Genomic DNA, 22640 nt, shown 5'->3' on the forward strand with positions numbered 1-22640 from the left:
CATGGCATGCTTGCCCTGTATGCTCTGGGCTCAAGCTTCAGTCCCCAGCACTACACAACCAATAAACGGTGGCAGAACAAGCTGCAGCTAAGGGACAGTAGTTGATCACCAGCACAGTTCCAATCACAACGCTGGCTTTCCTGGTGAGTCACCTTGAGGATGCCACCAGTCTCAGTAAGCTTAAGTCCTTCACCTCTAAATTGGGCACAAAACCCCAGCAGGCTGCCTGTGTTATTAAAATGAAATACCATAATCAGAACATGTCCAACCCGGAGCAGAGCAGGAGGCCAACTCAGGCCACTGGCCTCCTTTTCCTTGGAATTCAGTGTGTCATATCCTCACTCATTTCCTGAGGCTTAAAGATCACACACACACACACACACACACACACACACACACACACACACAGCTGGAATCTGAGAAGTGTTTAAGAGAAGTGAGCCAGCAGGAAATGTGTAGGTAAAGCTGGCTCTCACTAATCAGGCACTGTGTACTTCACACATACCAGCTCCTGGCACTCACTAACTTATTTACGCCCCCCTAGGCCTTGTAGAATGTTTGGCATGGCTTACCGCTATGCCCATAAATTACTGCGCCTCTCAACTCACACCAGAAAAACTTCTTTCTTCAGAAGATAGAGATCAACCAAAACTTGACCCACAATTGGTCCAGTTGCATAGAGTAAGAGGCTGGGAGAATGCCCGGGCCTAAATGAGACATCTACATCATACCCCTCCTTCCAGGGTTCAGGGATCACTGTGGAAGAGGTGGGCAGAAACAATGTCCGAGCCAGATGTGATGGATGCCTACAGGGAGGCTGTCTTCAGGGACATAACAGGGCAGCTGCACACATGACGAACCAGCAGTTGTGATTGTATGCATAAGACCTTTGGAAGCCCAAGTCAGACAAAATCCCACCATGGGGAGAGAGCTAGGCACAAAGTTTCACCCCTAACTGAGGAGATATTAGCAAGCGATAGCTTCTGCGAAAGGGAGAGTCAGTTTAACTTAAGGGTGTGGCCTCTGGAGGGTCAACCACACTCCAGTGTAAGGCCACATACCCAAGAGTAGCATAGACTAAACAGATTGGATTTGTCAGGTTTAAGACTGGAAGGAAGGAAGGAAGAGAAAGAATGGAAGAAATGAATGAAGGAAAAGAAAGAAGAAAAGGAAAGGAAAAGAGAAATCAAAGTTGAGTGAGCGGGACGTGGAGAGAGATGAATATGATCGAAATGCATTGTAAAAGACATAAAAAGAACCAACACAATGTGAAAAGAAAAGAAAGAAAGAGAGAATAGAGAAAGAAAGAGAGGGAGAAGAAAGGAAGAAAGGAAGGAGAAAAGCTGAGGCACAGCGTGTCATTAGCTGCAGATGTGGAGGGTCTCAGAACTTAAATGTAGCAGTGTTTTCCGTATCCAAGGCTCCTTATTAAATAAGAGTGCACTGGCTTTCTCTACCCTTAGCCAGTTCCACATTGTCCCCACATCTGTGATTTCATAAACTTATAGGATATCATGGCTAGTTTAAGGGATTACCAAGTCCAGCCCCTTCGTTTCCTGGATGTGGAGTCTGAGGCTTAAAGCAAGGCAAGGAGAGAAAATGTAGCCTAACCCATTGCTGACTGTGTGCTGGGTGGGCTCCATACTTATTCATAGTTGCTGACCAGGCACCTCCTTCCTACACCCTAACACTACTGCACACATGAGGACTCAACAGGGAACAGGGTGGGTGAAATGAGAGCTCTCACACAGCCTCGGTGCCTTGCCAGCTGCCAGGAGGGTGAGGTAGATAAAGAAACCAGGCAACCCATCACAGGAGCAAATGCCCCCCCAACCTCAGCAGCTCTCCTGCCCTCTTCCTCCTTGCCTGCTACCTTTCTCTGAGGTAGCGGATTCAGCCCTTTCTCCTCCAGCAGAGGGTGATGATGCTGGCAGGGCAATTTTCAGCACACTCACCTCAGTCTCTCTCCTCACACTGTCTCCTCCAGGAACCATGGTCATCGTCAGCGGCTGGGGGAAGCAGTTCCTACAGAGGCTTCCAGAGAACCTGATGGAGGTGGGGTTTAATTCACATCCTACAAACAACCATCACCTGGCCTGTGTCGGGTTTCTTCCCTGGGTACTGCCTGCTCTAGGATTTGGAGGCTTGGAGGAAGGAAGCGATAAAAGACAGGGACTCAACTCCAAAACTTAATGGGACTCGAAGTCCCAGGAAGTTTGATATGTTTGTTTAACTGGTCACAGGCTCCAGTTTCTAAATACCACTCTGTGCGTCTGGCAGTGTGTAAAAAAACCTCAGAATACAGAAATTGTCCCGGCACACAGCAAGTGTGGGTACCCAGCAGGCTCGGATTCATCCGTGCAGCATGAAGACTACGCACCAAATTAGCGAGAGCAGGCCAGGCTCCAAGAAGCACAGCCCTTGCAGTAGAGGATTCGATCACTGCACTTGAAAGCCACTCCCCTGTAATTTCAGAAATGAATCCTGAGCTTGACCTAAGGAGCCATGGCTCCAAGTCTGGGGCTCTAGGAACTTCCTTAGTCCCTGAAAGAGTCATTTTACCATTCTAGGTGAAGGGGATTAGAGATCTCATCAAACTTACTAAATCTCCTCTAATAACTGCCTGGCTCTGACATTCCTGGGTTCTATTATGGGCCTGGGTTCTAAATCCTTCAGCATATTTAAATCCTTGAGCATATATTTTTATTACAGTTTAAAAATTTGAACGTGTAGCAACCATCCATTGTTTTTATCCATGAACTCCCAAGTAGTCACTTGCTGTCTCCTGTGAACTAGCTACAAGATTTGCCAGGGAAAAGAGGGGACAAAAGGAGTGGTCTGTCTCCTGGGCTTCTTATGTTTATAGTCACAGGGGGCAGACAGGAAGTAGTTTTGGTACAATGAAGGTGATGAAGAGGGGCAAGGTGCTCTGGGATATACAAGGGAGATGGTTCAAGATGGCTTCCCAAAGGACCATACTCATATGATGAATAGTAGTTAGTCAGGGACTCCAGCACATGCTGACAGCATGTCCTCATGACCTGGCTTCCTTTTTCCACTTTCCTAGGAAGGCCAGCCCAAGGAGAATCTTCATGGAGTATAGTAACAAGAACCAACAGAGTGTGCTTGGGGCACAGGTTCCATTCGGTTCTTGTAATGAGGGAAAATAATGAGAGTTGGCTACAGAGCAAGTGTGATAAGCTGTCAAAGTACCTAGCACTTGGCATGGACAGCTGTAAAAGACATGGTTACTCTTGCAGAGGACCCAGGTTCAAGTCCCAGTACCACCTGTTGGCTCACAGCTGTCTGTAACTCCAGTTCCAGAGAACCTAATGTCCTCTTCTGTCCTCCACAGGTTCCAGGTATTCATGTGGCACACAACATACATGCAGGCAAAACCACACATGTGTCAAAAAACAATATTCTTTATGTTCAGAAATACCGAGCATATAGTACTTAAGCCTATACACTGTCAAAGCACTCGATTGTTCATTTCCTTTGAGTAACCACTTGTGACTAGTTTGTCAAAAAACCATGAGGTCCGTCTTTAAGATAAGGTATGAGAGTCTCAGTGGTCTAAGTAAGATCTCTCTTTCTTAAAGTCATATGCACCAGGTTCCAGAGCAGAGATGGAGGAAACATATACAAACTGACATGGTTTTTCTATACGCTGTCATATTTGAAGTTGGTATACGCTAGGCAAGTATTGTCTCCACATTACAGACAAGTTAAGTGAATCTCAATCAGGCAAAGCTGCTTGACCAGGGTCTGTAACTACAGCAAGTCTATAGCTGAGGCTGTAGCAGGTGACCCCAGTTCTCCATTCAGCCTTTACCTGTACCACACAGCAGTTCCTGAAACCAAGAGTAAGGTAGCTGGAGGCCCTCTCAGAGCTGTCAAAACAGCAAGGGCTCCTTGGCCAGGTGTGAGAACCAACCACAGCTTTGTGTTCCAGATTGAAATCCCAATTGTAAACTACCATACCTGCCAAGAGGCCTACACCCCATTGGGGAAGAAAGTGACCCAGGACATGATCTGTGCTGGAGAAAAGGAAGGTAAGACAAGATCCCAACAGCCATCTTGGGATTTCAATCTGGAACAGGGAGTAGAAAAAGGAAGAGGGAGAGGGAGAGGGAGAGGGAGAGGGAGAGGGAGAGGGAGAGGGAGAGGGAGAGGGAGAGGGAGGGGGAGGGGGAGGGGGAGGGGGAGGGGAGAGGGAGAGGGAGAGGGAGAGGGAGAGGGAGAGGGAGAGGGAGAGGGAGAGGGAGAGGGAGAGGGAGAGGGAGAGGGAGAGGGAGGGTGGGAGAGGGAGAGGGAGGGTGGGAGAGGGAGAGGGAGGGTGGGAGAGGGAGAGGGAGGGTGGGAGAGGGAGAGGGAGAGGGAGAAAGAGGGAGGGTGGGAGAGGGAGGGTGGGAGAGGGAGAGGGAGAAGGAGGGAGGGTGGGAGAGTGGGAAGAGATGGGGGAAAAACAGAACTTTTGGCATCCCTTCCTGAACCCACACTTACTGGAATCATCTTGCCTGATCTACAGAGCACGAGTTTAGATCCAATGGTCTGCTGCACCCTCCAGTGGTCGATTGTCTGAACTACAAGTTCAGACACAGGTTTGCTCTGGGAAAGGGGCTTTCTATTTTATCTATTTCCCTTTTATCTAGGGGGAAAAGACGCCTGTGCTGGCGACTCTGGAGGCCCCATGGTGACCAAAGATGCAGAGAGAGACCAATGGTACCTGGTGGGCGTGGTGTCCTGGGGTGAAGATTGCGGGAAGAAAGATCGCTATGGAGTTTATTCTTATATCTATCCCAACAAGGATTGGATCCAGAGGGTCACTGGGGTGAGGAACTGAGTTTGAATCCCAGCCCAGCACCTACTGTATGGTCAATCACCAACAGAAGATCAGCAAATGCAAGCAACCTTTCCTCCCCGGGTCCTCGGTCTTCCCTGTCCATTCCTGGGTGATACTGGAATTCATTGAGTCCCCCTTTCCTCGCTCTTTATAGAGGCAGAGTAGCATAGTGGGGTCAGAGCAGAAGGCTGGATCCAGGATCCATCACTTAAGATTTTCATAATGACAGACAGCTGACTGCCTCTTTGAGCCTATTCTTCAACAATGAGAAGCAAGGCCCAGACCTTATCTACCTCACAAAAGCATGCTGAGGAGAAAGTTAATAATAATGTAGTACTTAGTCTGGTGTTTGACCTAAACTACGTGTTCCAAAACTGTGACTTAGCAAAAGACATCTGTGCCCATGAGGCAGGTAGAGGTCCCTTATAAACTCTTGGTTGGGTTTTAGGGAAGACTAGTGCCACCTCTCCACTCACCCTCAGCCCTTGCTTTAATCTGCCCCCTAGAGTCTAAGCTTCATCACCAAATACCATCCTCCCAAGCCCAGCCCCAATCCCCCATAAAAACGTAAACTAAATAAAGTTCTTAGCCCTATGACATGATTCCCAGTGACACACCCAGCAATGTCGTTTGGCACTTGAGCTAAGTACCAAATGGTAAGAGTCTGAGACAAGCAGGGGCTGGGTGGATGGTGGGTTGTGAAGTCAGACATCTGCCCCCATCTCTCATGTGACCCTCACTATAAGTCTTTTCTTCTTGTTTTGAAGGTGCTTGTTAGCGCTAGAATCCAATGGAGTCACGTCCCCTATGATGAGTTAGATTCAAAGTAATCCAAAAGGGAAATGTTCATTAGGTTCAAAGGTCAAAATTCTCCTGACCCTGAAATTCCCACAGTGATCCAGCATACTCATGTCCCAAAGGACATAACCAAGGCCAAGTGCAGCCAAAGATCTTCCCCTTGTTCTAAGTATAGTGGCTTTCCTGAGTCCCATCCCCTTTTTCACCCTCTAGGCATGGGCTGCACAAGGCAGGCCCTGGCAGGCTCAGCCTCAAGCACTTGGACTCTCTCTTGCTCTCCTTCACCCTCGCCACATCCTAGCTCAGCTTAGCCTGCCATTTCTCTGATTCCTGCCCCTTTGTCTCATCCACCTGAGAACACTTGTCTTTGAAGAAGCTTCTAGAGACCTCATCCAAGACAAGGTTTTCAAACAAACAGAAGCCCAGCCCTGAGTTTCTGTGTATGAGAATTGTTCTTCATAGAAGACTTTGCCCCTTGGCCTGCATTGCTGCTGCTAGAGTCCAGAAGAACCTCTGGTAAATGAGGAAGACAGTGGGGAATAAGGACTTGTGGGCATTCAGCCCAAGGCTGCACACTCAGGGACAACAATTCACCCCTCTACCCCTCAGAGCAAGGCACTCTATTTCTATACGCTTGGTTTTTATGCAAAGAGATGGCACAGAGCCAGGAATCAGATACTTCTCAAGCAAGCTGCTACTCTATTTTAGTTCCTGATGAAGAATTTTGATGTAGCCTGCCCATTGCCAGCACTTCCTGAACAGCTTGCTGTTCCAGGTCATGCTGACTGCTGCTGCAGCCTGCTGCAGTGAGGAGTGTACGGGTCATGGCTTCAAGATATTCCTAGTGGAGCTGTGGCACACATGTGACTTCGATATGCGGATGACCCCTGACAAGTCTATTTTAAGAGGCATGGAGATAGAAGAAAGCCTAATGTTGTCTGTAACTTGAAGGGGAATGCCAAGAATCAGTCTAGAGGGAGTTGACCTTCGGAGAGTGTGCATTTCTACAAGTGAAGCCAAGGAAACTCTTCTAGAAGAAGAACGGGAGTCCACTTCCATTCAGATACTACCAGCTCCTCCCACAGTTATGATATTTCCAGGAAACCAGCATTCAAGCATGAGAATCAACATATAAACCAGCCTCTTTCCAAAATTCTTCATCAGGAACTAAAATAGAGTAAATAAATATTCTTATCAGAATATTCAGCACTTTAAATGCCTCGGAATTACCATGCAGATACCAACTTCTGGCTGAGCCCAGTTTATCCTATTTATTCTCCTCCAATTATGACTTAATCTTTATCTTGAAAAAATAACTAAATGTCCCGTGGAACTTGAACATCGTCCCACAAGTACCAGTTACATGATGTGGTGATTTGGATAAGAATGGCCCCCATTGGCTCATATATTTGAATGCTTGCTCACCAGAGAGTATTGCTATTTGAAAAGATTAGGAGATGTCACCTTGTAGTAGGAGTGGCCTTGTGGAAAATAAGTGTCCCTGGAAGTGGGCTTTGAGGTTTTCAAAAGCCCAAGGCAGGCTATCTCTTCCTGCTGCCTGTGGGTCAAGATGTAGGAGTCTTGGCCACTTCTTCAGCACCATGTCTGCCTGCTTATCACCATGCTCTCTGCCATGGGAAAAATGGACAAAACTCCTGAGGGGATGAGCCAACCCCATCTAAGTGCTTTCCTTTGTAAGAGTTGTGTGGTCACAGTGTCTCTTCACAGCAATAGAACACTAAGACAGAAGTCTAGTTGCTGTTATGGTCCAAGAGAACTGATGACTTGAAACTAGAGACACGGAAGAATGGTATAACCATGGAGACTTCCTTGTCTAAATTCATAACCAACTCACTACCTTCGAATCCAGCCAGTTCCTAAACAACTCTAAAATGTGCTGCCCATAAGAAGGCCCGCCTTCCAGGCAACTGAAATCTACCTCCCGAGAAGTTAATTTGTATAATGAGAGCTGTGATTTCACACCGTGAGTACTGGTATTAGCAGTGATGATCGTGCCTGGGATTCATTAGTCAAAGAAGTTGTTGTTCTTATGGGAAACTACACATTCGTTCCAATAAACATCTGCATTGAGTCAAAGAGCTCTGCTTGGCTTGTGTACTTTTTCATGCACTGATGGGTCTGCTAAGTTGTTTACATGTTTCAAAAATTTGTTCTATTCGATTAGGATCAGTGTACCATGAAAAGAGAGAAACTGATGGGAAAGTTGACTTGTAGATTTGAAAGCATGTCTCTGGTTTTATGAATTCATTCTTTCTGAAACAAAAAAAGAAAGAAAGAAAGAAAGAAAGAAAGAAAGAAAGAAAGAAAGAAAGAAAGAAAGCAAGCAAGCAAGCTACATCATTGTCCCTGCAAATTATCAGGATACTATAAAGCCGATGCCTCAGCACATAAATTATATTTCTCAAATACCACCCACATCCAGATAAGAAAGGGTTTTTGTTTTTGTTTTTTAGTTTGTATGCTTGATGTCTGTCTACTCTGGCATAGTCAACATTCTGGAATATGTACCTTCTTTCTGCCATAAGTTAATCTATTCTACAAAGGCATGACTTAAACATCAAACAAACAAACAAAAAACTCATCACCTCTAAGATGTTTTTCATGCAAGAGGTAAGCAAGATCTATAGAGAGAGGAAATCAGGGTTACTCACAGCAGAAGCACAGTGAATCTCAGTCTAGAATGGGTCTTTAAATCAAGAGACAAGCTCTGAAGCAGCAAAGGTTGACTTCAGTCTATTCATTAAACTGAAAAAAAAAATGCCTGCCTTCTTTTGTTTGAGATTATTAAATCCACGAGTCAGCAGAAAAGGAAAATACAGAGAAATTGTAAACTTAGTCCAAATATAAAAGTTCTTTTGGAAGTAATCATAGACAATGTTAGCATAAGTGAGCTCATTGATGATGAAGCTTTTCCATGCACATTCTCTAGTTGAACTCCAACAATAACCCGTGGTAAACATTACTCCTCTGATCCCCATTTTACGGTAAGCCAACTGAAGCACCCTAGAAGCAAAAACTTGCATAGCTACAAACACGCCAAGGCCCAGACCTCCGGTGTATCATATAATCCTCTGTAAACAAGGCCCCTTTGAAGTTCGTTCTAGAACTTGGGCATGAAATACACCAGACAAGCCTGGAGTGCTTGAAACTAAGGAAGCATTCAAAAACATCCTCCCTAGTGGGGACCTCCAAATGGCAAAGACCCAATGCAAAGAGCCCCAGTGACGAAGCTGGGACAATCTGAGCCACAGAACAAAAGCCGTATTGAAGAATAATCCAAAATATAAAACAAATGATCACGAGCACATACTTTATGAATAAATCGTCTAATGAACACAGAAACTGTGAGAGTAGACAAGCCTGCTGTGAAGAAACTTGTCCATCCCTTGAGAGTGAGCAGTACACAATAGTTTTCTTCCAGAAAGCACGGTATGTGGCTAGGTGCAGCTCAGGGGAAGAGCATTTATCTAACATGCACAAGACATCAGGTCCAATCCCCCACCATACACATGGAAGCTAAAGAACAGTGTGGGAGGAAAACATCGTTACTCCACAGAGCCTACAGCAATGGACCCTACCCCAGGCAGGAAGTCAAGGTTGATACCAACAGTAAGCACCCACAGCGAGACCGAACAGGGCTCTGCACCTCTCCATTCTTCTCCACAAATTGCAACTGAAGAGTCTTCTGCAAGGTATCTGACCAATAAGGCCCCAAACTGTTCAGGATATCAAAAGGAGGGGGGCAGGGATGTCGTTAAAAAATGTCACCGCCCACAGAAGTTTAGAATGGGTTGTATTGTGCCCCACTCCCTCACAAGATATTGACACCTCTAAACTACAGTGCTTCCACATGTGAATTATTTTGAAATAGCATCATTATCAATGTAATTAATTAAGAAGAGGTCATCCTAGAGCAAGAGCAACCATTATCCTCATAGGAGAAGAAGGCACAAACACACAGAGGAAAACTCCAGGTCAGTCACTACGGAATCCTGCAGGTACAATTCGGGGAGTGCCCAGGATTGCCACTAAGATCCCAGAAGACAGGAACAGGTAGGGACAGGTAACACCTTGATTTTAGGCCTCTGGCTTTACCATACCTTAAAGGCCTGTCACTTTAAAACACTTAGTTTGAAACCCTCAGCTAGGAGACATCACAAAAAACTCCATCTTGTGTGGGATCCTGAAATGTGGGGGTGGGGAGGCAAACACTGAGATCCAAACAAAGTATGGATTTGATTGTGAGCGATCTGTCTTTGTTGGCTCATTTACTAGGGCAAAACCACTGTTCTGAACGATATCGCGTGTGTCAGAAACAGATACGACTAGTGTGGGAGACACCATAACTCTCTGTGCCATCATCACAACCTTTATAAAGGAAAAACAATTCTAAAACAGAAACGTTATGTGACCTGTCAGCTAGGTGGTAGAAGAAACAGGTAGAAAAACCAGTTTCCAGTGAACTCTGGGGCTTGCTTAATCCCTACACAGGAACACCAACTATTGAGAAGAGGTAACACACAGGGGTCAAAGTGGGGGCTTAAGGACACAAAGACTCCCAGGTCCTTCTCCTGTCTGGTGTAAGGTCTGACACTGTTGCTTCTTAGAAGACCCATTCAAGATTCTAACAGGCGTCCAATCTGAGAATCGCTGTTCTGAGTTTTCCTGTCCATACAACATGCCCCTCCCAGAAGAATATGAGAGCCACTATTTCCCAGGCCTCAGCCTTTGACTCCATTTACTCAGCTGATAGGAAACAAAGATGGGGCAAGATCCCCTGGTGTTATAGCCTGTGATCCAGGACCTCGCTGTGACTCAGTAACAATGTCATTGCTACTATTTCTGCTGTAGTGTTTCCTAAACAGAACTCTTTTACAGTAAGAAACTAAGGCAAGGAAACCACCCCAGAAACTGGAGAGCAACATATTGGAGAACAATAGATGACAGGGCCCTGGATATCTGAAGGAAGCTGAGTGACATGGTGTCCCTGAATAGCTGGGGCAGTTCCCCCTGAGAGACAGACATGACGGAAGAAAGAACAGCACACCGTCTGGGGAGGCTGTGGAGCTGTGGGGTTATGAACGGCCCTAGAAGCTTTGGGTTTGGGGGAAGGAAAGACTTGAGCTTTCTGAGCCAAGGAGATGCATGATCATTTCATCCTTCAAATGAGGTGTCACTGTAAAGAATGAACTCAGATTCACGATGGCCTCAGACCATCAGACAAGAGACCTACTGTCCCTCGGTGAAGCCAAATCCACAGGAAGGAGAGTTTGGGGCACCTGGAGTGCTGAGAACCTAGGGCCAGTCCTAAAGAAGATGTCTTTAGCTAATCTCACCCTCTGTGAATACTTCAGAGAGAATTCGCAAAAGTAGAAACAGAGCAGGGACCAAACCCCAAGAGGAATGGTGCTTTCCAGGTCTCTGGTTTTTCTCTGCCTCCTGGCATCACGCTAGAAAGGAAGGGTGGGTTACTCTGAGCCTGAGACAAGGAGACAAACAGGGCCTTTGTAGTGCTCTCCTGCATCTGGTATGCATTGGTCTTTTTCCTCAAAGAGATCAAGAAAATGTCATTTGGATGCAAAAAGCACAGGCTCAATTCCCAGCAGTGCGCTTCTGATCACAGGGAAGAAGAGCTAGGGCTGTTTCAACATCAGGGCAGATCACAGAGGCTCCGAGGGACTTCCCCCAGAGAAATAGGGGACAAAGCATGTTATGACAAAGAGAAGGTGTGTCTAGTCCAAGTGGTGCCCAGGGCACACATGCTGAGTGACAAACAGGTCAGAACAAACAGGAATGCCCTTCCCCCACTGCTTATGCTAGTCCTGTGCTAGCCCCTACAAAAGTGGGGTCTCTGTGGAGTAGATGTGGGTAGAATGCCCTGCTCACATGCTCGCTCTTGGGGTGGCTGGAGGTTTCTGAAGATGTCCATGTGGTTCTAATGAACATCGTTTGAGAGCCACTGTTCTAGACTATTCTGCCAGAATGTAGCCTCTGAAGAATGTGGGAGCCTGATTGTCCCAGGCTTATGAGTTGGATTGAGGTTACTCAATAAAACACAGACAAAAGAGATAGCAGGGGAGCATTGTTCAGAGGGAGGAGAATTTGTAAGAGGTAGGGCTTAGTGAGAGATGCTTCAGTCAGTGGTCGTGGCCTCAAAAGATTATGGTGATCCATTCACCTCTTTTCTCTGTTTGCCGATTTAAGATATTTGCACTCACTCTAACACACATGTTCTACCGTTGTCGCCCACTGCCTTGTGAGAACTGGGTCAAAGGAACCACTATGCCCTTGAGCCTTTAGAACCTTAAGCAAAACAAGCCTTTCCTTTCTTATTTTGTCTTTGTTTTTCCCGGAGCTGAGGATCAAACCCAGGGCCTTGTGCTTGCTAAGCAAGCACTCTACCACTGAGCTAAATCCCCAACCCCAGGCCTTTCTTTTCTTAAGTATCCTGTATCATATACTTTGTTACAGTAACATGAAGCTAGCTGATGCAGAGTTATGATCTTCCAGTCTATAGTGATAATCCAGCACCAATCAGAGTGAGCCCCTGGAGTCCTCAGGCTCCATACAGACTCAGCCCAGGTTCAAGGTCTCTGAAGCTGCTGACCCAGTTAGACAATGGGGACTTTTATCTTCCCTTGGGTTATTTATCAGGTGACATTATCTTTCCCAATTCCTACAACCATGCAGCTTACTTAATCCATGTCTATTAAATGCCATACATGCCCAAGGCCTGCCAATAGGACCCATGACAACTGAATTTGTTCCTTTAAACAACTCCACATTCCTGTCTTTGTGTGACCTTGTGTGCTCAATTCCTAATTGGCAGTCTAGGCCTCCCACTAAGTCATTTTTTATTTCAGTACATTTTGAAATTATGAAATACTTCAAACACACTGGGGAAAAAAAATAGACGCAAGTCCATGTCCTGCTCAGATGTGATGAAATAGTGCTCTGTGTGAGGAATCCCGACAGGGTCCCAAGCCAAGCATCGAGGTGGTGCCATGAGGGGAGGTGGGCTATGCCAGGGCAGAGAGCGCTGCTGCTGACAGTGAAGGCCTAGAGCCCTGTGCCAGCTCTGATCTACTACCTATACCTTGCCGTTTCTTTTTTCTTTTTCCAACACAATATTTTTATTGATTATTTGGTAATTTCACCTAATGCATCCCAACCTCAGTCCTCTCAGGTCTGCTCCCCACCTTGTAACCACCCCTCCTTCCCTAAAAAGAAAAAGAACAAAGAGTCCAATCTGTGTTGCCCGTATACTCACTGAAATATGGTCAAACTCCCAGTGGCCAGACCCTTAATGAAAACTGAGCCTATACCCACCCCCACCAGAAGCCATCCACTGTGGAGAGCATCACCTCAACATCCTTATCACACATTGTAATAGTTCTCTTCAATGGCTTCCTGTCTAGCCTGCTACTTTTAGGGGGGGTGGGAGGAGTAGGGGTTCACAGAAAAACTTTCCATGTTTCTCTTTCTCATGCTTGAGTGTACAGCATCTAGTGCCTCTGCAAAAGAAGTTCCCTTGCCCTCTACAGCCAGCTGGTTCATGGATCGTGGATTTCTACATGATTTCTGGTGACAGCACAGACCACAGGCATAAACATGTGCTACAGACCTCAGCATGGTCTCTGATGATCGTACCTACTGTGGACATCAACACTGCCCTCTACCACAGCATGGGCCGTGGATACAATCCTAGCCCTTGGGGGCAGCACAGGACACAGACATTAACATGGCCTCTGGAACAACATGGGCCATGGGGACCAATATGGTGCCCAAAGGCAGCCAGGCCCATGAACATCAACACGGCCTCCTGTGGGAGCGCAAATCATGAACATGCACATGCTCTTCAGTGGTAACACATATGGACCATGGGCATCAGCATTGCCTCTAGAGGGAGCACCACTGGGCATTCACACATCTGAAACTGTAAGATTGACCACAGACATCAACATTGCCTCAGGTAGCAACACAGGCCATTCACATCAACATGACTACAGGCAGCAGCACAGGCAATAGACATCTACCTGGCCTTGAGTGGTAACTTGGGCCACAGACATCAACACAGCCCCTGCCAGGGACCAGTTGGTTCTTCTTGGGAACATTTAGCAGGTGTGGCCCAGTTGGAAGAACCTTGTCACGGGGGGGGGGGGGGGTGGGCTTCTCAAGTTCACTCTGTTTTCTGCTTGCTTTTGAAATGAGAGCTCTTAGATCTTCCTGCTGCCATGCCTGATTTCTGCTACCCCTCTACCCTGCTTCCTTGTCATGATGGTGACAGCCTCATCCCTCTGGAACTGTAAGCCCCAAATAAACCCTTTCTTCTGTAAGTTTCCTTGGTCCTGGTGTTTAATCACAACAATAGGAAAATAATGTACACACTGATTGTTAAACTCCAGGGGATTCCTGTCTATCATGCCAGCAGTGACCTGGGATTGTGATCTGTGATTTATTTGCTCAGAGCTCCCTCCACTCCTAGCTCTTTTACCATCCAATCACAGTGAGCATTTGAGTTTGCTCTTGTTTCGAGGCCTTGGCACAAGCTGTGTTCTCAGTGCCTCCATCGTTTTTCTTTGGAATGTTCCTTTGTTACTGAGACCCTCCCTAGCTATACAACCTGAATTTGTAACTCCATCTTCTTCTCCTATTCATGATACTTAATTATCCTTCTAATAGTTTTTTAAAGGCCTATTTAGTATGCCAAACAATAAATCTAATATTGTTTACTATCTAGTTAGTCTACTATCAACAACAAGGGTTACTTGGTCTGGTAGTCCTCTGTAACATAATGCATGCCTAGAACAATGTCTAGCTCATTAAAATATATACTCAATAGTCATGTGTTAAGTAAATGAATCCTGCATATAAAAAACACCTTATTACACCTCAGAGTATTTCTACATCCATTGTGGGGGGGTGGGGAGGGGCAAAGTAAAAGTCTTTACCAGGCAGGAGATAAAACTGCCACTTTCCTAAACTAATATACTTTCTAACTTCATTCTAAATATTTATCTTTTTCCTTCAGACAGGTGAAGCTCTCAACTCTCATCAAAGAAGTTTCCTTTTTCAGCAGAGATGATCCCCAAAATTCACAGCTGGTCAAATTGTAGAGAACAGCAACCATAGGGTGCCCAGCCCCGGATGATACATCTGCAACACAATCTCTCACCTAAGGTTCAGGGACCATTGCAGAAGAGGCAATGAGATTGTAAGATACAGAGGATCAGGATGCCTGTGTGAGGTAGCATCTTCTATGTAGGACAGGGAAGCTGCAACCGTGAAATCTCAGCAATATGGTCATCAAAACAAGGCCTGCGCAATGACAACACTGGTAGGCATGGCAACTGTGGTGGTTTGAATAGAAATGGCCCCCACAGACTCATGTGTTTAAACTCTTGGCTACAGGGAGTGGCACCATTAGTAGGTGTGGTCTTGTTGGAGGAAGTGTATCACTCTAGGGGGGCAGGCTTTGAGGGCTCCTATGCTCAAGCTATACCCAGTGTAGCACACAGTCTCCTTTTTGCTGCCTGGATCAAGATGTAGAATTCTCAGCTCCTTCTCCATCATTTTGTCTGCCTGAACACTACCATGTTTCCCAACGTGCCAATAAGGGACCAAACCTCTGAAACTGTAGTCCAGTACCAATTAAATGTTTTCCTTTATAAGAGTTGCTGTGGTCATGGTGTCTCTTCGCAGCAATAAAACCCTAACTAAGACAAACAACATAGATGTAGGAAATCTCAGAAGGTCCTTCCCCTACAGGAAGAGTTATAGGAAGTCAATGGCTTCTCTAGTTAGTACAGTATCTGTTCATAAGTGGTCAGTCCTAAACATGAGTGCATATGAGCCACATTAAATGAACTCATCAAGCTACCTTTATATATCCATATGTGTGTGACTGTAATTGAAAAAGAGAGAGAAAATTTGAATAGGAGTGAAGACATGGCAGGAGTTGGGGACAAGAGTGGGGTGGAAATGACATAAATAAAGTTCTTGAGTATAAAATTCTAAATTGTTTTTAGTGAGCTAAAAAAAAAAAAAAAAGAAATGAGAGGACAGAACACAAGCTGAAACTCCAGCACCACCCAAGTCTTTGCATGAGGCCAAACCTTCCAAGGGATGTGCCTTTCAAAATACGCATCCTTAGAGGAAGCAGGGGCATTGGGTTGATGGAAGTTTGCATCAAAAGTATAAAGTGAAGGAAGAAGCTAGAATTTATCTGATAAGAAGGACAAACTCCAAACTGACAAAGGCATAAGGGAATCCTGGGGTAACAGTTCTATAGGCCACTGGAAAGGTCGGGGTCAAGATGCCCCTGGAAATGGCCAAGAACACAGATGGTTGAACAGAGCAGAGCAAGGTCAACATGTGTAGGACCCTTCAGTTATTGCCCACACCAGAAATTTTATGCAGGAGAAAACCCAGGTCAGCTGAGGCCAGCAGCACAGGTAAAAGAGAGACAGAAGTAGAGCAAAGGTGTCTACCTTCTGGACCAGTGAGACTTCTGTACCACAGACACACATCCACCTGGTCCTCGGGAAAAAAATAAAATCAGCTTTCATCTACTCCCTGCATGTGCTAGGACACAAACAATACCAGAAATGACTCCAAAGGAAATTCCTTGGTTGGGAGTCTTACAGAGAGTCAGAATGAGACTTGGAAAAGAATTAAAGTCTTCCTGGGGTATTCTAGCCAGTAGGAATAGAGCCCGAAAACCACTGGTGTTTTCTGTTTGAGTTTTTAAAATAGCAATCTTTGAAGAATGAAGTATGGTCACCATGCTTCTGGAAAAGCAAAGTCATGGTTGTGAAATAGAAAGTCAAGAAGCCAAACCACCGGTCCAAACCTGGGCTGGGAGATCAATCCCCATCACTTTCTTTTTTCATAAGCATTGATAGCAGCATTTATCTGAAGTCACATGGCAGAGTCTGTCGGGGCTCAAAGGAGAGGAGTTTAATTGAAGGGGGAAAGGGCACGACCATTTAGTACGCCATGTGCCACTTGGCAGGCATGGCCCCGAGCAATACTGAATGATATAACATTATCCTCATTTTGATGGAAGGAGGGATGAGCTCAACGTACTCAGGTACTGACTGGTAAGAGGCAGGATTAGCCCTCAAGTGATTCCCAGCCCTGTGTGTTTCCTGACCTTCTGTGAACCCTTGGTGCACTGTGCTGGTCAGACTCTTAATCTGTCTACAGTCTGGATCTTCAACTATATGATATGAGTCCGGTATCTTTGATTTATTTTACAGGTGCCTTAATTTTCCTTCTGTTAAGTTTCTTGGTTCTCAAGACTTTAGGGGAGTTCTCCAGAAGGCTAGTGCCCTGTCCCTCAGTGGGTTTCAGGATGCAACCAAGTATTACTTCTTGCTGACCGAACCTTAAGGATCCCAGTCTCTAGAGCTGCGTGTGGTGCCTGCAGGTCTCCTCTGACTGACAGCACCAAACTCTGTGTGCTCCAACACTCCAGTGGGAAAAGGGCCATGTTTCTGGAATGTCCCCTGAGGAGTTTATTTATAACACTTTGAGTACATCTAACAAGTTCATCATGTGGTGTGTGGCATGTGGAACCAACCTGGAGAATTCTACAGAGACAAACATTCCACAAGCAAGTCTGAAATTCCTTATCTGTCACAAGTACAGGGGACAACAGGGGAGACAGATGAGGGTTGAATAAGAAAATCAGAAGCATCTCCTATGGCAGGAAGAGTCCTAGGAAAGGTCCAGACTAAAGCTGTAGGTAAGGGTTGGACTCTGGTGGATAGTGGTTTTGACCTAACTCCAACATTTTCTCTAGGAGTTGAGGCCCCATGAAACTCGGGAAAGAAATGAAACGTACAAACTTGGGAAGTAGACAAAACTGTCAAATTTCAGGAAATTTCTGAAACTGCCAAGATGCACAAGGCTCCTTGCCAAGCTGTTAAGCAGTAGTAAGTGCTGGGGAGAAGGCATGCCAAAGGGCCTCCAGGTAGTGCTAGGGTCGCAGCATTTGTGAGTCCTCATCCTCATGGAGCAGCAGGCTTCTCAGAGCTGCAACTGCCCCTCACACTTCCGTAAGGAATTCCCCAATAAACTCAGTGCTTCACTAAGCTAGTCTTGGGTGGCCCTGTTCCTTCCGGCTGCCCTCAGTGCCATCTCTGGGCTGAAGAGATGTTTGTCTGTGTGTCTCTCCAGGAAAAGACAGTCTCCTTGCTCTGCATCTCTTTGCGTGTTTGGACACAAGACACTTCTACAGTCTGATGACATTTTATTGTCTGGTTAATAAAGCAATCGATTCTTTAATGGGTCTTGCAACTCTCACACCCAAGGCTTTGCCAATGTTTACTTTCCTAAATGTAGGAGGCATGCAGGTCCTTGTACTCACAGATAAACATGGGGAAAACAGGAATGCAAAGCAGGCAGGGTTGTCTCTCCAAAGGGAGAGATATAAAACCTGTTTTCCACCCAGAAGGCCGGGAGCAGCCATGGTTAATACCCTGGTGACCTGTGTTCTGTCTATATGGCAAGACAACACCTGATCTCTCTCCCCCCACATCTCTTTCCCTTAACTTGAACTTATTTTCTCAGTTAATATATAGAACCTGTGTCTATAGAAGTTGTTCCACGTACTTTACAGAGTTTCATTGCAGTTAAGTGCTAAGCTCTGCTTTGCACATGGGATTGAGTTAATTATCACTAGGAAACTTTTTTTTAATATAAATTGTGCTGTGCTTAAAAATGCCCAAAATTAACAGACTCTCAGAGTTTGAACCAACATCAGCTACCGAGTCACGTTGAGGCAAGCTGCCTTCTTGTCTCTCACATCACTCTGTTGGCCATGCTGTCTACAGAGACCCCCACAGCTAAATAGCCTTTCAGAATCATACATAATGCCTTAGAGTTATAAAGAGGGTCCATGAGACCCAAAGCAGAGGAGACAGCAAGCATTCTAATCAGAAACACTGAGTCTATCCTCACATGAAAGAAATGGAGAGGACGAGATGTAAACCAGAAACTATGAGAGATTGTTGGCATTCACCTGCAGAGAGGGAAATAGATGAGACCATAGAAGCATCCTCACTGCCTTGGGGAAAGACTGGTCCCAAGGCAGCATCCTCACCATCCTGTGCAGAGGCTGGTCCCATGGCAACATCCTAAGCTGGACCCATGGCAGCATCCCACCAGCCTGTAGAGGTTCTGGTCCCATGGCATCTCCCCTACTGCCCTGTGCAGGGTCTGGTTTTGTGGCAGCATCCGTACTGTCCTGTGCAAACACTTGTTCTATTGAGTCGAGGAACAAGAGGAGCAGTTGAAGCCATCGTAGCAAACTGGCATAACAATACCAGGCAGCTCCAAGTGTGTGCTCCCCCTCAGGAACATTACAAAATGACCGTGGGATGACTAAAGTAACCTTATCGTCATGCTGAGATCAGTCAAATATCGGCAAACCTATGAAGCCGGAGGAAACATGTTTTTTCTCACCTCAGCTCACCCCTCTCCCAGAGGGAGTGGAATGGACTGTGAGAACAAAGCAAGCACTTTATGTGCAGTGTTCTAATCAGTCTGGGAGCTGCCCTGGTCTTGCTAGGGTCTTAGCAGGAGTGCCACCCTGGAAGGCTGAAGAGAGACTATAGAACCACTGATTCTCGGGGCAAGATATTACGGATGGAATTATCAAACGGAACAACCCTGACTTAGACACGCTGCCACATGAAGGGATTCGGCAGCAACTGTGCGTGTGAAGGACTCGAAAGGCCACAAGCTCAGGTCAGGGGTGCTCAGAGAGGACTCGGGGAGACCCCAGCTTTTACGTCTCACATGCTCAGTGAGTGGAAAACTTCTGTGGCCCAAAGTCAGTCTGCAAAGACCGGTAGAGCTATTTTTCCAAATGCTGACTTTATTACTTTATTTGTTTGTTTGCTTATTCAGTGTGTGTGTGTGGATGTGTGTGAAGGCACAAGCACGTGTCACAGTACATATATGGAGGTCCATCCTAGTTTTCTTTCTACAGCTGCAGTAAACATCGTGACCAAAAGCAACTCCGAGGTTTATTTGGCTTACACATCCCAACTCACAGTTCATCCCTGAGGGAAGTCAGGAAAAGAACTCAAGCAGGAAGCTTGGAAGCCGGAACTGTAGCAGAGACCATAGAGGAATGTTTCTTCCTGGCTTGCACCCCATGGCTCACTGGGTGTGCTTTCTTGTATAATTCAGAACCACCAGCCACTGGGCTGGCCTTCCCACACTATTGTTAATCAAGGAAATGCCCCCTGTACTTACCTACAGGCCAATCTGCATTTTCTCAATTGAGGTTTCCTCTTCCCAGATGACACTAACTTGTATCAAGTTGATAAATAAATAAATAAATAATAATAATAATAATAATAATAATCAACTAGCCAGCACAGGTCAAAGATCAATTTACAAGAGTCAGCTCTAGTGTTCTCTCTCTCTCTCTCTCTCTCTCTCTCTCTCTCTCTCTCTCTCTCTCTCTCGTGTAAGTACTGGCGATCAAACTCAGGGGGCAGGCACATTTACCCACTGAGCCATCCTGCCAGCACCAGATGCTCCATTTTTAGCAATGGAAATAACCAAAATGATTAAAGGAAGGATTCAAGCATGTATTTGTACACAGAAATGTTATTCAGGACACACATGAGAAGCAAGGCACTGTCCTTCAGAGAACATACAAAAATGTGGTCTGTGCGTGGGCCCTGGGCTTTGAGTCCTCGGTGTTCTCTCATTTCCTTCACTGGCCTATGCTACCCTCCCAGATGCAGTCTCTTCTTCCGTTTAGGACCAAATGTTTCATGAATGTGAAACTTATACCTCCACAGCTCTAGTGAGCAGCTCTCGCCTGGTTCGCCAGCAGATATCTTACACACACGTATTCTTTTAAACCTTGTTTCTGTAACTCCACACCAAAGAGTTCAGCACTAATGACCAACCTGATCTCAGCTTAGTTTCAAGGCTACATGGTTCTTGATTCACATTATCATTTCTGTTTCCTCTTTCCTTCCTCTCTGTAGGGTTCCTGCTTCTCCCTGATTTCTGTGTGTGGGTGCTGTGCAGGGACCCTTGAATGGGTAGTCTGTAGGGTCCCTTCTTTAATGGGTGCTGTGCAGGGTCCCCTCTTGTGTGGGTGCTATGCAGGGTCTCCTCTTGAGTGGGTGCTGTGCAGAGTCCCCCTTGAATGGGTAGTCTGTAGGGTCCCTTCTCTAGTGGGTGCTGTGCAGGGTACCCTCTTGAGTGGGTGCTGTGCAGGGTCCCCTCTTGAGTGGGTGCTGTGCAGGGTCCCCTCTTGAGTGGGTGCTGTGCAGAGTCCCCTCTTGAGTAGGTGCTGTGCAGAGTCCCCTCTTGAGTGGGTGCTGTGCAGAGTCCCCCTTGAATGGGTAGTCTGTAGGGTCCCTTCTCTAGTGGGTGCTGTGCAGGGTCCCCTCTTGAGTTGGTATTCTTCAGGGTCCCATCTCAAGTTTCCTTCTTTCCCCCTTCTCTCATTTGTCCACATCTTCTGGACCGTCTCATCTCTTCTGAGGCCTCCGTTGACTTAGGAAAAGCTGTGTCTTGAAGCCCATATGACTCGTACGCTGGCGTTTCTCTTGCGCTGCATCTCCATGTGACAGTTCCATACTCTCAGAGCCAACATATTCACATGGATTGCAAGTTTGTTTTCCTTTCTGGAAGGCTATAAAGTCTATCATCCTGACTACTTTCTGTTGTACCATTTAGCGGTGGTACGTGCATCGACATTCCTATGGAATCCCCATCACTAGCTATTCCTAGAACTTTTTAATGATCCCACACTGAAACTCTGTCCCCATCAAAAGCTCCTTGCTGCATCCCATTCTTAGAGATGTCACATAGCATTCCACAGGGGATAAGCCTGGTGCCCATGTCAGAGTCTCTTAATCAAAACGCACAGAGCAGCTGATCTAAGGATAGGGATAAAGGGGAATGTATTCAGAAAGTATGTGCGTGCACACACACACACACACACACACACACATACACACACAGTCACACACAGTCACACACAGTCACACACACAGTCACAGTGCTCAGCATGTGAATAAAAGACCTCTTAAAATCATGATGGGGGCCACCACTGGAATAAATAAACTCTTTTTCAAGTTTTTAAAAATTCCTTTAAATGTCACTGAGATACCGATCACTCTCTGTCTGTTCACATGTTCCTCAGCTGAGAGACAAAGAGAGACCTCCTTAACATCATTAGCACTATATCTCATATGGGACAAATTACCCCTGAAGACAGAAGTCAGAGTGCTAGCTGGACCCAATTCATAAAGAAGCATGACATGATCAGGGCTTGAAAAAATCAGAAACTAGAATTTTTTACCCCCAAGAAACTTAGAGAAAGAACACAAACCTTGTTTGAAGATCTCTTCAGCACCCATTGTCTCAGGATGCCATTGCCTAGAGTGAATTGACCCTCCATGGAGTTATGCTCAGCCAAAGAGATCAGAGATAATGGAAAAGCTTGGCCACCATACTTCAAATGAGTTCAAGTCCCAGCCAACCACATGGTGGCTCACAACCAGCTGTCATGGGATCCGATACCCTCTTCTGGTGTGTCTGAAGACAGCCACAGTGTACTCATAAACATAAAGTAAATAAATAAATGTCTAAAAAGCAAAATGTACAGGCAAGCAGATCATGAATGGAGAGTGAGACGCCAATGCAGGTTATGGCATCAAATAGCATGTCAAAGGAGGCCTGACTAAGGGTGACACTCACGAAAGACTTGAGAGAGGTCAGAGGGTGAGCCAGGAGCCTTTCTGGAGAATATCCAAGGCAGATGGAATAGAGAACAGACCCTAGGAAAGAGGGTTTTCAACATGTATGAAAGACAGTCATGTTTGAAGAACAGCCGGAAGCCAGTGCAGTCTTGGAAGGGGGGAAATGCTAAAAGGGTTATAAGACCATTAGAACCACACCATTTCTGGCTTTTACAGAGTGGGGAGGGATG

At 46.0% G+C, this 22640-nt stretch overlaps 1 protein-coding gene across 2 annotated transcripts in view; it reads left to right on the plus strand.

Annotated features, from left to right (window-relative positions):
* Nucleotides 1–7743, plus strand: part of Masp1 (MBL associated serine protease 1) — a 70352-nt gene extending 62609 nt beyond the window's left edge. Inside the window, exons 14-17 of one of the 2 annotated variants that reach the window (XM_087576853.1) lie at nucleotides 1988–2055; nucleotides 3956–4055; nucleotides 4656–4834; nucleotides 5858–7743. In XM_087576853.1, coding sequence (XP_087432979.1) covers nucleotides 1988–2055; nucleotides 3956–4055; nucleotides 4656–4834; nucleotides 5858–5971 — 461 coding nt within the window. In that variant the 3' untranslated portion in view covers nucleotides 5972–7743. 2 annotated transcript variants of the gene reach the window in all.
* Nucleotides 7744–22640: the final 14897 nt, after the last annotated feature.

This window comes from Rattus norvegicus, chromosome 11 (genome assembly GCF_021556685.1).
Source record: "Rattus norvegicus strain SHRSP/BbbUtx chromosome 11, alternate assembly SHRSP_T2T, whole genome shotgun sequence".
NCBI classification, from domain to species: domain Eukaryota; kingdom Metazoa; phylum Chordata; class Mammalia; order Rodentia; family Muridae; genus Rattus; species Rattus norvegicus.